At 41.8% G+C, this 16,268-nt stretch overlaps 1 protein-coding gene across 1 annotated transcript in view; it reads right to left on the bottom strand.

The window, feature by feature from the left end:
* Positions 1-16,268, bottom strand: part of NPAS3 (neuronal PAS domain protein 3) — an 863,147-nt gene that overhangs the window by 58,482 nt on the left and 788,397 nt on the right. The window contains 1 exon segment of the mRNA XM_046007000.1: positions 7,453-7,571. Coding sequence (XP_045862956.1) covers positions 7,453-7,571 — 119 coding nt within the window.

Genomic DNA, 16,268 nt, shown 5'->3' with positions numbered 1-16,268 from the left:
GTCATCATTTCGAGACAACACAAAGCCGAAGCAAAGGCTTCAGGAGAAGTACTGGTATGTCTGGACATCTGCAACATCTCTGAATCTCGTACTGGGGGAAATATCCAGATGGCACCTAGTCTGTCCACAACTGAGGATGAGGAGGAAAGACTCCTAACCCACAAGTTTAGCTATGCTCTTAGAAATCTCCAGAGAAGGACCACTACCACACTGCCCCCATATTAATGCTAGGCATACCTCTAAGCTACCGTTCTTCTGGTACAATTAAAATTCACTACATACAGTTACCCTTGGTTTATTTTTAGTAATCTTTGAGAAATGAAGGAGGTTGTACCGGAAGGCAGGATATCACCAATATTATTCAAGTTTTCAGAAAGATAGAGCCTCAAAATGTTAATATCTGGAAAAATATTCTTTAAAGATGACTTAATAGAAAGAAAATGGTGAATCACCAAATGCCAATATGAAGTCATGACGAATGGATGGTATTAGGGCGATATTTAATTTTTAATTTTAAATTTTCTGAATGGAATTCTCAACTGATGGTTCAAGGGAACATCGTGGATGTGGTCCATTCTAATTTTAGTAAGGTGCTTGTAAGGATGAACAACATCCTGCCAGACAAGATTAGGGGATGTGAGCCAGATCACAGATGGTCATTGGGTTCATAGGTATTCCAATGGTTCCATCTAAAAGACACTAATGTTAAGTAGCAGGGTTTCTAGTGGTGTGTTAGATGACTCGGTACTGTGAACATTTTCATTGCTATCACAGAAAAAAAGAGAACCTACAATTTAATTCAACTAACATGTATTGAGTGGCAACAACATGCAGTGTATGTACTGTGCTGAGGGAAGAAAGTATAATAAGAAATCAACCAGTATCCAACGTAGTATGTTGGAAAGAGGAAGACATTTGAAATCTAAAGATCTGGATATTTCTCTGTTTTGTTATTTGCCACATATGTGACCTTAGACAAGTCAATTCATATTTCTGTGCCTCAGTTTAACCTATCTTCATGTTGAGAAGATAGGGATAATTACCTAAAAGAATTATTGTGAATTTCATATGAAACTATATGATAGTACTTCATAAAAGGATAGAAGATGCTTCGTTGAGCATGTATTATCTCACTTGATCTGTAGGAAACTTTGTCAGGTTATATATTATAACTTCATTTTATAGTGAGAAAACTGAGGCACAGAGCTTAAATGAAATCTTAATGCTATTCTAGCACAGATGAGGAGGGAAGAGGTGTATCAAGGGAGAAGAAAAAAAGAAGTCATATTTGAGTGGTGCCATACTGGTTGTGTAAGAATTTTCTAGATGCAAGTGTGGTGGAAAGGTGTTTTAGGAAAAGAAAACAGCATAGTCAAAAGCAAAGCAGTGTGAATATGCAGATATATTTCAAGAAAGATGATTGGACAGATTTTGCTAGAGCATCAGTAATAGTAGCTTCAGGAAAGAGTGACGGAGATGGTGGTAGAAAAGGTAAGCTAGGACCAGATTCTTGATTATGTTGACACTAGGAACCAGTGATGACTTAGGGCAAGATACAAAGTAAAGATCACTGAGGCTTTGGGAAGGTATTCTGGGGAGCAGGGTGCAGAATGGAATGGAGAAGCAGAATTTTCTGGGAGATAGTTGGGAATTTCTCACAGTAGATCCAGAAAAAGGCTTTAAGCTAGAGCATTGCAAATAGGGGTGGGTGGATTCAACCATCTTTGGCGGCACATTGAAGGGGCAGGTGCTCAAGAGAGAGAGGTTAATATCTTAGCTATTATGGATTCTATCAGCAAAGCAAACTAAGAACTAGAATTCCAGGTGACTAAACTTGTGAATAGTAAATCCTTTCTAGTTTGCTATCATCTTGAGAGCTGTCAATATATATGTTCAATTAAGAATACATGCCAAAACAATGAACATTGTTATGCTGTAAATAAACAAATAAACGAATAAAAAAAAAAGAATACATGGCATATAAAAAGCCTTGAACTTTAAAACTGAGCTAGCTCTGATTTTGACATTGAAGTCCCAGTGATGCAACCTGTACACCTAAGTGAGCAGGAGAAAACAGACCCATTTACCATTGAAAATAATTCTTCAATACAGATGTCATTTCTTAATATCAGGTATCATTTTTATAAAAAGTATTTTCTGAGAAACACTTTTCAGAAGATTATCTCTATCTGCATAAGGGGATCAAAATGTAATTCTTGGGTTTGTACTTCTGCAGTCTAGGAGTTGATTTTTTTCCAACAGGACTTCCATATGTATTAACACAAAATGAATATCTGGGAAGGAGAAACAGGGAGGAAGGAAGAGGGTATTGTAATTTTGGTGAAATGCATTCTGGAAGGTGTACTCATTGGATTTTGTTTTTTTTTAATAAGTACACCAAAGATGTCCTCACTGGACACCTCCAAATCACTGGATTCACCTCCGGATTCAAGAACTTCCTAATGCAAAATGAATTTACCTTGGGAGAGGCTCTACAGATTTAATCAAATCATTAATGGGATTTATGACACCCCAAATAAAACAAATTACTAATAAAATTAGGGGAGTGCCTTTTCCCACAAAACAGATACAATCATGAACTTGAAAAATATGATCAAGATCTAATTTAAAAGGCATCTCTGTGTTGAGAGAAGGTGAAGAGGAATTTGCTTTAGCTAATTAGCACCCTCTCATTTTTTTGCTTTTGTTACTTCCTGCCTAAATACAGGTATTCTTAGAGCTGAGGTATATCGGCAGTCCTAATAAGGTAGCGAACCTACAAATTATTTTCTCTATTACCTATGCTTTCTGACTCTTCATATCATAAGGAGCTTGGACTGGTTACAGAAATCATTTAGTTGGACACTTAGCTACAGGCAAATCCATACTCAAATCATCCCAGATGGGGGCTGGGTTTTTGTTGTTGTTTGTTTTGGGAAGAATCCAAGTGCCCCTTTGCTTCCTCAGTAATTTGTTCCTATATGTCCTAGCCAGACCCCATGGCATGGGAGGGTTTTCACCTCTTTGGTGAGTTGAGAGATATTCTCAGCATTCTATAAGCATGATAGAGATTTTCTCTCTTTGTCTCTCTTTCCCAGCCTGGATGCTCCTCTCTGCCATCAGAGTTAGGACATCATCACGTGTGTGGATAAGAACTCCAGAAATGACAGTGATGCTGGTGGGCATTTAGGAGTAGATTAGAAAACTGACAGTCCCAGGCTAACAGAAACTATCCTCCAAAGACAGGAGCTAAGGAGGCGACCCAATTAGTCTTTACTTTTCTAATTTCCCTGATTACATATCTCCTTTTACCCCCTGTGCTATACCTAGTAAGTTCCCCCAGACATAGACCTAATCAAGAAGGCAGAATACTGATGGCAATGCAATTTAAAGGAGAGCTGTGTTACATGAAGATATGTGGCCGACAATGGGACCCAAACCACCAGAAGCCCCTGAGGCATAAAAAGCAGCCGGCCCGATAACGTGTTACTGTGGATTTCAAAGCAAATGAGGACAGAGACAACTGCATGTCAGTTCACGGCTGGGAAGCTTCACTGGCAAGAGGGCAACTTTCCTGAGGCCTGGGGTGTGGAAGCAACAGCAGCCTACATCACACTCTCTGCTTGAATTTGCAGATTCCGAGGGGGCACTTTTTTGGCTAGAGTTCTTGGTCGTGGGTCCCTGGGTGGGTTTTAAGAATCCCTGGAAAGTAGGTAAATGTCTGCAGATCTCCATAAAGGAGGGCTGTGGGACGTGCTGTGGGACAAGGGAAGGTCTTAATCAGGCCAGAGGATTTTCTTTTTAAAAACTGTGATGAACTTTCCGTATGCTGAGGTCCAGCTGGTGCCAAGCTTGTCTTTGGACTCTGTTATGCAGTGAAGCAGAGGGTAGGAGAGGGCAGACTCTGGAGCCTAACTGCCTGGGCAGTCCTGGCTCCTCAGTAGCTACTTAAGAGCTGTTGTGAACATGAGCAAAGTTCTGAGCCCAACTAAAGCTCAGTTTCACCACCTGCAAAATGGGCACAATGACGGTATGTGAGATTTGAAGAATGCCTGCTACAGAGGAGGTTTCTAAACATCGTACAGGTTAGATCAAATAGGTCTGATGCGGCAGGCAGAGGACCTGTCAGAGAGTCAATGTTCGACAGGTTATGTCACTTTGGCGGCCACTATTAAGGTCAGTGGCAACAACGGTAAAGAAAGAGTGGCAGAGGAGGTGATGGAGAGTCAGGAAAGTGTTATGTGCCAAGGTCACAGGAAAAATGGAGACAAGTATCGTGGCCTGCACTGGGCATGGCTTAACATCTCGGAGCTTTACGGGAAAAGAACAAAGCAAACCATGGTGATAAATTAAGAGGAATATTGGGAGCGTGGTGAAATCATCATCACTGTTCCTTTTTATTTGTGCTTATTGTGTGGTGGTGGGGTGATTACCAGTTTTATTTGAATGTTTTATAAGCTGTTAGATTTATTTACTGCAAACAAACAGATAAATAGGGACGTTTTTCAGCTGTGTCATGGCATGGGTTCCCCATCAGCTCTTCCACTGACTTGTAGACAAGGTTAATTAATGAGGCAAGGGCATCGTGGGGTGGGGCGGGGAGGGGGAGCTGGATCTGCTGGACGATTCATCTTATTGGGGGAAGAGCAGATGAATCAACTCACGTGTTCGAAGTCCTGGAGTGGGAGGGAAGGTACTGAATGGAGACCTTCGTGGTGTCTTCAGAAGGACATACCAGCAGGGTATGTCAAAGGAGTAGGATAGCCTCAGCATGCTTGGTTTTGATGGAAACTGGAATAATTCCTCTTTTCCAATCCTGGTGTTCATGATTATACTTTTTCATATTTTTTTCTCGAGGGTGCCTTCTTACAATAAGGTGTCTTTAATCCTAAGCCCAAGGAGCTCTGCAAACACTGTTCTTTCTTTCTTTCTTTCTTAGATTTTATTGTTTGACAGAGACACAACAAGAGAGGGAACACAAGCAAGGGATGTGGGAGGGGAGAAGCAGGCTTCCCGCTGAGCAGGCAGCCCAACGTGGGGCTTGATCCCAAAATCCTGGGATCATGACCTGAGCCAAAGGCAGATGCTCAATGACTGAGACACCAAGGTGCCCCAAACACTGTTCTTCCACATTTCCATCATGGTCTGTTCTCATTTACTACTCACAGGTGACATATCACCTCCACAGGGAGACCTTCTGTGACTCTGTCTAAGGTGGCCCCCACCAGCCACCCATGTGTGACCTTGCTTTACTCTCAGCATAACAGGGTAGCTTAGTGGTTCAGTGCATGGGATGTGGAGCCAGCCTCCCAGAGTTCAAATCCCTTCAATGTGTGACGTTGGGTAAGCTAATTAACCCCTAGCCTTAGTTTCTTTACCTGTAAAGTAGAAACAATGAACATTTTTTTCTTCTGGGACTGCTGTGAGGGCTCACACATGCATGTCACACCATGTCCCACGTATTGTAATATGTCTGCTGTGGTAGTCCTTGTAGTTTTGAACATCATCGTCATCTAAAACCACCTTTTTATTTATTGTTATTGATTCTAGCCCACTGTTAGAATCTAAGTACCACAAAAGCAGGGATTTTTTATTGTTTAATGCCGGGTTACAGGATCTAGAACAGGCTCCAGGGTAGGAATTCAAGAGACATTCATTGAATGAATAATCAATCTACGAGTATTTAAGAAGTGAGCTTGTCCAGTTTCAGGCCAGGCAGCAAAAACAGCTGTCCTGAGCTGACCGAATGGCAACACAGAGAGAACGCGAGCTGTAGGTTCTCTTGCCTAGACTGAAATACGAACTATTTTTCTGCTTGGACAGCCCACTTTTCTTGTAGATTCAAAATTGTGCAGGACCTTATGATCTCACGTTAGTCAAGTGAAAGCAATAATTTTTTATTGTTCAAAAATTAAATTATCTAATGAGACCGAAGTACCCTAAATATTGCTTTGTCAAACTATACCTCACCTTTCCCACCCTTCTTTCCAGGGACACACCTCCTACAAACCAGCAAAAACCATTGCAAGTGATGCACGAACACTGACAGAACACAGGTGAAAGGAAGCCGTCTGACTTCTAGAGACAGGAATGCAAAGACTGAATCTTGCTGCCGTTACAGTGACATGAACCACTCTACCTACAGCTTGCTTCCAGAATTCCAAACTTGCTCATGCTACACATGTCGTGACTCATAAATGTCTTGGGTTCAGTAAGGCAGGAAAAATCAAAATAGTCCTAAGGATAGAGTCGGAGTTTTTTTTCCTCCACCATCTCCCTTTGTAATGGGCCTCTGTAGGGTAAAGCCCCGACAGGCAGAGCTGCCCGGTGCCTCTCCTTTGCTTCGAACCCTGTTAAAGGTTAAGGATGCTCCATGCTTGCCCTTCAGATGGTAGGACAGCTCAGCGAAAGGTCGTTCACAAAAGGGCCTGCTTCCCTACCTCCTTCCTTTTTCTCACTGAAGAATTCACATCAAAGAAAGTACCCAACTCTGACTTATAGGCGGTCGCTGGTTTCTGATGACTTATATACGGTTTTTAAGCCCAAAGATAATGACTCTTAACCATCCCTGACAATGCTACGGTAATCCTGAAGAAATGAGCTATCAGATGCTCTCAACTCCCAAACTGGAAAAGGTCATGCCGGCCACATCTCTCATACATTCGGCTGCTGCATGCCCTCCCGCATACAGTAAATATTGTTTGAGGGACTGGTTAGTGTGTTGTAAAATTGATAAGACTCAGGTTGCCCAAGGCATTTCATAAATTTCATAGGTCTTAATTTATGTTGCTATAGTAACTGAAATGGTGGAATTTCCCAAGATTAGAAGGCTTTTGTATCCTTACCCTTAAAAATGATAATAATGTAGATTATGGCTCCAGACGTGGTCTTTGCTGTTGTGGGAACATGTGCTCTGTATGCTGAGTATTCCGTGGATGCTAAGGTATGATTGAATGTGCAATAATTGTAATTTCAACTAAGATTCCTGATGCCTAACCTGATTTTCTTATTTATGTGTGTGAGTCTTGATGGCCAAAAGGTTAGGAAAACGGACTGTCTTCCTCTACAGAGAAAGGGGGGATTTGAAGGGAGAAGTGGAATTCTTAAAAGTAGCCATTCTAGAACACTCGTCTTAAGGACTGGTGTGAATTTGGTTCACCTTCCCCATCAAAGGGAATTTCTAGCAAATGCTGAAGACCTTGGCGCATTATTAACAAGTATTTTAAGAAAAGGCACTCTTTGGAGGGATTTCGTGCCTCAGCAAAGTCTGAAGTGAGAATGAGAGGAGTCATGAAGCCCCTACCTTGAGACAGGAAAATAACTGAGAACCCGATGGGCTGCTCAAGGTCATAGACATTAATTATATGGACCCAAAGCAGCCGGGAAATTCGATGCAAATGACCTAGAATTAACTTGAGACAGGAGTATGTCCCTTCCCAGAGCCCAGCTTACCTTATATCCTGATGATTTGATGTGCACGCCGCGTTTGGTCAGAGTAGATTTCATTCGGATGAAAAAGGAACGTTCAAGGGTGTTGTCAGTGGTTAGCAGACTGGGGCTGGTTGACTCCACTGAAGAATACAAAAATATATACACACATGATTTAGATGTCTACACAGCCCCTCACAGCTACTGCTCAGGTGCAATCCTTGAGTTCACTAAAAATAAATGACTGATGGGTGCTAAGAGCGTAGTAATCAATTTACCTCATTTAGAAAATGTTTACTTTGAAGAAAATAAAAAAGAAAAATTAATGAATCCAAAGTAACTCCATTCCAGTTTCTAGCAGGAGAGGCCTTTTAACTTCCAGCAGCTCCCCAAGTAGGGTCTTAAGTAAGTAAGTAAGTAATAGCAGCCACCCCTCAAGGCTTGCCAGGTGCACAGGGATGGAGTAGTCGGGAGAAAGGAGGACACCATCGATTTACGGAATCAACCAACACTGAGGCAGGCAGGCTGCTGATGGGGAGTACGGATCTCTGGCTCTTTGTTCTCCCTGCAAATCCCTTCTTGTAACATTTGCCCACTGGGCAGTTCATCCTGGCCGGGGTCCTTGCCCTCCTGAGCTGGTCTCCTTTGTTGTGGGGAATGAGAAAGCATTACGTCTTCTCAACTGACTCATGACAGAGGGCTGAGAATAGAGTGTATAGACAGAAAGGAATAAAAACCACAACAGTATCGTCCACTGCTGTCTCTAATGACCGCTTGCCTTCCACCCCCATTGGAAAAGGATATTGACAAATAATCATCTCCTCTCTTAAGCGAGACAGTTACTCTTTCGCTTCATACACTTGTAGACTAAGCGGAACGCTTTTTTACTTCTGAAACTTAAAAGGTTAGTTTTCAGTCTTGTTAATGTAAAAATATCTTTCTGCAAACAAGCCAGAAGGCCACATAGATCCGCCTTCTGAGGGATTTTTTATCCATTTAAGTGATTTCCTGCAAAGAAATTAATGTTGGTACTTTTAAGCCTAATCGCTACTGTCTAATTTCACTCTTCTAAACTAGTACTTTAAAATTTAAAGTATTTTTCTGAGTCTAAAAATAAAATAAAAAAATCCAACAACAAACAAGATTTGTTTTGAGAAGCCCAACGCGAGTTTTCTCAGGGGTGGGAGTAAAGAAATAGCGGTCACAAAGGGGCTTGTAAGAATTAAACATGTATGAAAATAGTTATTAAAACACAAAGAAAAAGAGGAAAAACAAGCTTTTGAACTTCAAGAAACATATTCCATCTATTTCTAAGGGAAAGAAATACCCATTTTTTACATGAAACTTAATACTCAGAAGAGAGAATAGGAGCTCCTATAATACAGAAACCTTACTGTTTGTGGTCTGTGGCTTTTCTTGTAGCATTCCTGTCCAAACAGGACTGTATTTTCCTATGTTTGTGGCACTTCTGTTCTGGGGTGAGGGAGCCTCTGACAAGTGTCCCTTTCTTATGTGTCTCTCTTAAGATTTTCTTTTCTTTCTTTCTTTCTTTCTTTTTTTTTTTTTGTTTTAGAGAGCATGGATCTGATGTCATTTTAAATGTACAGCTTTTTATCACTCGAGGGAAAAGCAGAGCTATGTTATATTTAGTACTTTCATTTCTTCTGATTAAATATGAATTACTATGAAATTTTTCTCATCATCTAACACGCCATAATACGCCAACAGCTTTTTAATACACTATATAAGCACAAACTTCTGCTCTAAGAGTTTAATTTGCCCCTCTAATCCAATCACATCAACCTTATTTCTCTTATCAGAGATTCCCATTTTGAATTAAATGAGCTCATTAGTTTTAATCAAAAGCAGAGAGATCAAAACTTAAACGTAAATGCTTTAGATCAGAACTGTCAGTCAGCCGTGCAGTTCTATTTTACTAAAACACAAGATCAGAGACCCTTAGAACCAATTTTTTCTCGTAAGGGATGCCGAGAGCTTGAAGACGCTATATCCTTTTTTTTTTTTTCCTCCCCTTCCCAAGGACAGATTATACATTTAAGGTTAGACTTCATTTATAGCAGTTTCTCATCCTGGTGGAAATGGAAAAGTATGCCAATCTACTGTTGTCCCTTTCACATTTATTGGCACTGGTCCTCAGAGACTTGAACTAACGGGAAGCCATCAGAATCCACACCACAAACTCGGCCTTAAAAATTCAGCTCTGTTCAGCAGGATCGTGTTTGCAATAGCTGAGGAAAAATGAAACTTCCCGCAGAAGTGAGATGTATTTTAGGGCCAGGGTCCTGGGGTACTGTGACCCCAGGAGAAAGGAGCCGCCTCATTCCAGAAGAGTGAAGAATTCAGGCATCATTAGAAACTATTGTTTCCAGGACAGAGAATTGCGGAGTACAATACTTCGTGGGCATGGCTGCTTCCTGCTGGGTGACAAGCTTTGTATGAGCTGTGGGGGCTGAACACGATGTCCTGGGCTGACTGAGGCCCTGCTCACCCCCCTCCCCCTCCCGCCTTGTGTTACAATGGTAATTGCCTAAACATACAGGGGTGGCAGTAATTAAACCCAGGACCACTGGTGTGAGAGGAATGCTAAGGTCAGGTTTTGCTCCATTGAAGCTGAGATTTAAGATCTAAACTGGTCTTTGAGCTTTATTTCCCACCATGGGGGAATGGGGAGTTGGGGAGAAAGCGAGGGGGCAACTTAGAAAAGAGATGGATTTCTGATAAAGATTTTCCTTTTCATTCCATGTGACTTTCTAGTTCTGAGGGTGGGGCAGGAGTAACATGCCATGCCGTCCCTCTCAAAGGGACACGTAACAAACTCGTTCACAGCACATGCTGGCCTTGGCCATGCTTCCTTCAAGGGCTAGCAAATAACACGCTGGTTATCCCAGCTCCGACAATGGCGGCTCTCTTGTGAGAGATGTGTTAGCCACAGGTGACAGGCAACAGTGGTAGCTTTCCAAGAGAAGCTATCTGAGTGTCTCAGGTGAGAAGCAAGATTCTGATGAGGGTTCTGTCAGGAGAGAGCGTAGCCTTGGTGATGTGCAACGTGCCTGTGGCATTGAATAGAGAATGTGTGTGTGTACACATGTGTGCATATATGTATGTGTGTGTATGGGGGTGTGTGAAGAGGACAGGGTGGCAGGAGAGGGGTCCTTAAGACTGTGCCCTATAGAGACGGAGGGGCCATCTATGCCAAAGAAGAATTTTAGAGTGCTTTCTAGAGATCAGATGTTTTCCTGTCAGCTTTTTTGAGGCAGGCCATGATTGCTGTGTGCTCTGATAAGAAATTTGGGATTCAGAGAAGCTCCGTCCACTGCCGGAGACAGAGGAGAAATTTATGGTTGAAACTGGATTAAGTGGTCAAAGCCCAAATAGGGCCAGTTTTGACCCATGCATTATGAACAAGGAGCTGGAAAACAAAACAGAAACAAGACCCGCACAGCTCAACACAAGATAAAGAAATAGACTCTCTTTTGCTGAATCTCAAGGGCCTCAACTTTTTAATAAATCTAAGTTATCTCAGCTCTTGAAATGTCAGTTTTTGCATATTTTGTAAAATTTACAGAACAATTTATAGCAAAGTTGTAATAATTTTTATGTTGGCAAATGCCACCATAATGTGAAATCATATCTGCGTTATTTCACATTTGTTTATGAATCCCTGACTAGAGCTGTACTTGCTGCTTCCTTATTAGTATGTAGGGGCAGGAGGTGAGAGGGAAGCTCGAGGACGAGGAGGAGGTAGCTGGGAACCATCTAGTTCTACTGGCTAATCCTAGGGCCAGGTCTGCCTGAACACTTCCAGGATTTTTTCCGGGGTCTCTGCAAATAGATGGGGCCCCAGCATAAAGAGGAGCTTTCTTTTTCACACACTATAAATGTTTTCAGTGCAACCCCATGTCAGAACCTTCCAACTGCCACCAAATCCTGATTGTAGGAGGGAAGAACAAGAAAAATTAAGTTGTGAGAAAACTTGGCTGCTCCTCAGTTACGAACGAAAGAAGTATTTTTCCTTTTGAAAGAGAGGTGTATCGGGCTATGCTGCTAACACATGTAGTTAAATACATTCTTTTCCTATTTCATTGCCTAAATGAATCTCTCCTTTTTCAGAGGTTCTGTGCATACATGACAAATCAAAGTGCAAATAACCATAATGGCTTTTACAAGGGAAGAGACATTGGTTCATTTTGCTATTACCCCGTGAAGCCAAATTGTTTCAACGTCGTATTCTGTTAGCTTTGTTAGATACTGGTGTATTTTAGGACTTTAGAATGAGTAGGTGTCAAGCATGTGGCAAGTTGTTTCTTTTCTTACAAAAGTTTTCCTGCTCTTCCTCAGCCCCTTGGAAGTTATCTATAGTCATATGGCTTTCTCAGGTCAAGGAAATGTGAGCCAAAGTCATGTGTCGCTTCTAGTGGGATCTTTGAAAAGAGCCAGTCTCTTCGGAGATAGTCTCTTCGGAGAAAGAGGTCTTTTCTCTTTCCTTCTGCCAACTGTCAACATTTCAGCTGGCGCCTGCCCTATCAGCCTGGGCCTTGGAAAGAAGATAGCATGGGACAGAACCCACAGCGGACCCTCACAGAAACAAATTTTTGTTACAATTTTGGAATCATTTTTTACTGCCGTATAACTTTGCCCATACTGACTGGATACAAATATTAGATCTTTATTAGGTAAAAATGTTGTTGTCCAAGTCTTCCAGATAGTCAGTGGAAGAGCACACAGACATGACATATATTTTTGTCTGACTCCAAAGGTCGTGATGTTGCCAAATACTGCTCTTAGAGTTATTTATTTAAATCTTCATTTTATGTCTTATGCTAGGCATTCCAGGGCAAAAAGACTGACACAGGTCTAATTTGCATCCCCTTTACCACCTACTATGGTTCCTTGTTCCCAGAGTTAAAAAGTATACATATATGTATACTTATGTACATATATGTATTTACCTATGTCTAATATATTCAGGAGCTACTATTCATTAAATATTGACTTTCATGTAAGAAGATCTTCCCAACCTAGTTTCCCAACAGTAAGACAACTGTGGTAAATAAATCTTGTTTCACAGATAGTATCCCAGCAGATTTTATGTTTATCCAAGATGACAAGTGTGGTCATTTAAAAACACCCTAAATCATTCAGTATTCCTCCTTCCAAAAGGAAATGTGGGCTAGACTTGATACCTACTTCTAATAAATAGCAAATGGTGGAATTGGTGGAATATGACTCAGTCACAACAGGAAGAATGGGTTCTTTTTGGCTCTCTCCTGGGCCATTCACTCTGATGGAAGCCATCTGTGATATTGTGAGGACACTTGGGCAACCTGGTGGAGAGGCCAGTGTTGCAAGGAATGGAGGCTTCCTAGTGAGTCACAGTCACATGAGTGAGCTTAGAAATGGGCCCTCCTTCCCCAGTCAAGTCTTCGGATGACTACATTCTGACTGATATTTTCATTGTAACCTCAGGGAAGATCCTGAGCTAGAACTACTCAGATTAACTGTTACTGGATTCCTGACCTGTAGAAAATATGTGAAATAGCTTTAAGCAAAATATTTGGGGTGATTTGTTATGCAATGATAGATGATTAATATAACATCCACATCGATCCTCTTTCTGGAAAAGTCATGGTCTTATTTTGGCATGTGACAACAACATGGGTAAAACTCCTGTAATAGTGAGAAGGAATGCATTGCCTACTGTGCCTGTACGTGGCGAATTCACATATGCAAGAAACTCTACCTGTGATGCTGATTTTTCTAAGCAGAGTTGGTGTTTTCAAAGGTAAATGCTCAATTGGTTTTTTTAAATGTGCGATTTACAAAAAGATGCTATCAACAGTGCCATCTACCAGATTGGGAGATCTTGAAAGGCAGACCTGATGTCTTGCTTGTCTATTATGTGGTACCTATTCCCTGCTCTCCTCCCGCCTCCCTTACCCACCTCCCTTTGCCCCCCACCCGGGACCCGCAAGTGCCCAGCATAGTGTTTCACATAAGTAGTCACTCCGTGTGCATGCAGAATAAATAGATGCTTTCTTTTAAGAATTACTATTCCTTTTCCCCCTGCCATGCCATGCTCATGGAACACCTTGGCCCAAGACTTGGTGTTTTGTTGTTGTTGTTGTTTATTTGTTTTTGAGGAGAGGGAGTCCTATGCCTCTCCTTGGATTCATCTCCAAGGCAGCATGTTCTGCAAAATATTTTGAGCCATGTGGTTTAGTAGTTGAAAAAGGATGGGCCCGATTTCCCCCAGAATTAGAAAATACTTTGTTGTTTTTTTTGTTTGTTTGTTTGTTTGTTTTTGAGAGTTGGCCTTCATCCCACTGGTCTGTCCTCTACCACGTGCCAGGCAACTTGGAAGGGGAGAACAGGCTTCAGCAGACTAGACCGAGATCCTTGGCCATGAAGGCAAGGCAGTGCCCACCATTTTCCGTGAACACGCATTGCATCACCCTGTGGGTGCCATGCAAATGCAGTTCCAGCCCGTGAGCTCTGGCTCAGCAATCAGCCTCTAGCAGCTTCGGTTCTTGTTCTGGAGTATGACCAAAAAAAAAAAAAAAAACAAAACCCAAAAACCCACCACCACCACCAAAAAACCAACCCCCCAAAACAAAACAAAAAACAAAACAAAACAAAACAAAAAAACCCACCAAAAAGCAAAAAAAAAAAAACCCTGAATTTATTTAAGTCTCATTAGAGCCGATTTCTGCTCCCACTCAGTCGTGAGTCTTCAGCCTTGCTTAGAAACTTGTGAATCATTAACTGAAACTCTAGAGCATAGCTGTGAAAATAATTGTGGTTCAATAATGATGTAATAAAGTTTTTTCAAAGTCACGTTAAGGATAATCCGCCAAAAAAAAAAAAAAGAAAAAATAATAATCTGCCAACCCTTGCCACCTGTCAGCACACACTCGTTGGCAGTATCTGCCTGTCTGGGATGAGAACCACGACACATAAGGTTGCCTTTCAGGTTTCCTGCGCCTGGCAGGGGTTGCTACTCGGTGAGGCTGTCCCCCCAGGGAGAGGAGCGTGTTCGGCTGCCGCCTGCTGTTCTATACTTGGTGTGTGGATGATACCGCTCTGGGGAAATAGACTCAGTGTCAGGGTCAAGCTGCTACCAGTGGGTGTTTCTGTACATGACTACGAAAGCCCCAGGAAAGTTCAAGGGGAAAACCCGGGCAGTGTAAAGATGGCCTTTGAGAGTACAGGGCATCCAATGTGGCCTGCTCTGCAGTAGGCTCTGCACTCCCAGGAACAGGCTGTACGAATGCTGCCAGCAAGTGTTTTAAATCTTACCAGAGACGCCCTATAAATGTGGCCACTTGAGGGATCTATTCTGGGAGAGAAATATGGCGCGTCCTCCCGGGATGCTGTTGGATTCCATTACCAATATTGCGTATGGGATCGAGTGTGGCAATGCTTTTATCACGACTATAAAGTGGTTACGAGCCAATTCCTCATATAAAACATACTCAATAACATTGAGGCTCCCCCTCCCCCCTTTTCTGTTTCCTTCTTTTATTTCCTTCCTTTCTTTTTTCTCTCTTTTCCTTTCCTTTTTTTTTTTTTTTAATTTTTAAACAACAAACATGATGTCAGACAAAGGGCATCAGGACTTGGTCTTTTGTAGTACAAAACAAAATAACAATACGTAAACACCTTTGTGAAGGCAGCTCAAAACCCCATGTTTTCTATTAAAAAGTCATGTTCAATCTTCACTGTTGATAGAACCGAATAGCTAACACAGAGAACATTGTATATCAGAAAGGTCAATAGTTATTATGAGCTACAAATATATTTTTTTCCATCCTTCAGGCTGTTTAGCGCATATCACAGCATGAGCAGCTGTCTCCTTTAATGCTTTTAAAATTAGAATCCCAAAGAGGAAGAAAAAAATTATGGTTGCAATGATTGCTCTTTGCTTTTGTAAGTTTACTTTAATATACTATTTTATATACATGAGTCTCCCATGCAGCCCATCCATGGGGCGGGCACCGGTTGCCAGGACCGGGTGGAACAGCCATGGTTATTTTCTGAGCATTCTGGCCAGATCTCTGTTTCAGGAGCAAATGTGGGCGACACACTATATTGTAAAATGGGGGTATAGACGGGAGTCAGGTGGCAAAGGCACTTGCAAACACACGCATATGCATTCTGCCTTTAAAGCTCTGTGACTGACGATAGCAGGGCCGTGGGATGAGAAGCAGTTATGGAACCCGACTGCCGAATTGGGCGGTGATTCGAGCCATTGATACACAGACGTCAACTGCAGGCCTCTCAACTGGGAGCACACCTTTTGAGGTTCTTTTTTTCTTTTTTTCAAATTTTATATTAGCAATTTTATTGTTAAAGAATTAAATATTATGGGCTTCAAGCCCCACAAAACCTGAAACGACCCTTGCTTCTGAGCATCTTATTTATTTATTTATTAACATATAATGTATTATTTGCCCCAGGGGTACAGGTCTGTGAATCATCAGTCTCAAACAACTCACAACACTCACCATAGCACATACCCTCCCCAATGTCCATAACCTAGCTACCTTAACTCTCCCCGCCATCCCCAGCAACCCTCAGTTTTTTTTCCTGAGATTAAGAGTCTGTTATGGTTTGTCTCCCTCCCAATCCCATCTTGTTTCATTTTTTCCTTCCCTATTCCTGAAACCCCCCCCCCCCGCCTCTCAAATTCCTCATATCAGTGAGATCATATGACAGTTGTCTTTCTCTGATTGACTTATTTGGCTCAGCATAATACCCTCTAGTTCCATCCACGTCATCACAAATGGCAAGATTTCATTTCTTTTGATGGCTGCATAGTA

The sequence above is a fragment of the Meles meles genome, chromosome 6, assembly GCF_922984935.1.
Source record: "Meles meles chromosome 6, mMelMel3.1 paternal haplotype, whole genome shotgun sequence".
Lineage (NCBI taxonomy): Eukaryota > Metazoa > Chordata > Mammalia > Carnivora > Mustelidae > Meles > Meles meles.
This window is presented reverse-complemented; position numbering and strand designations above follow the sequence as displayed.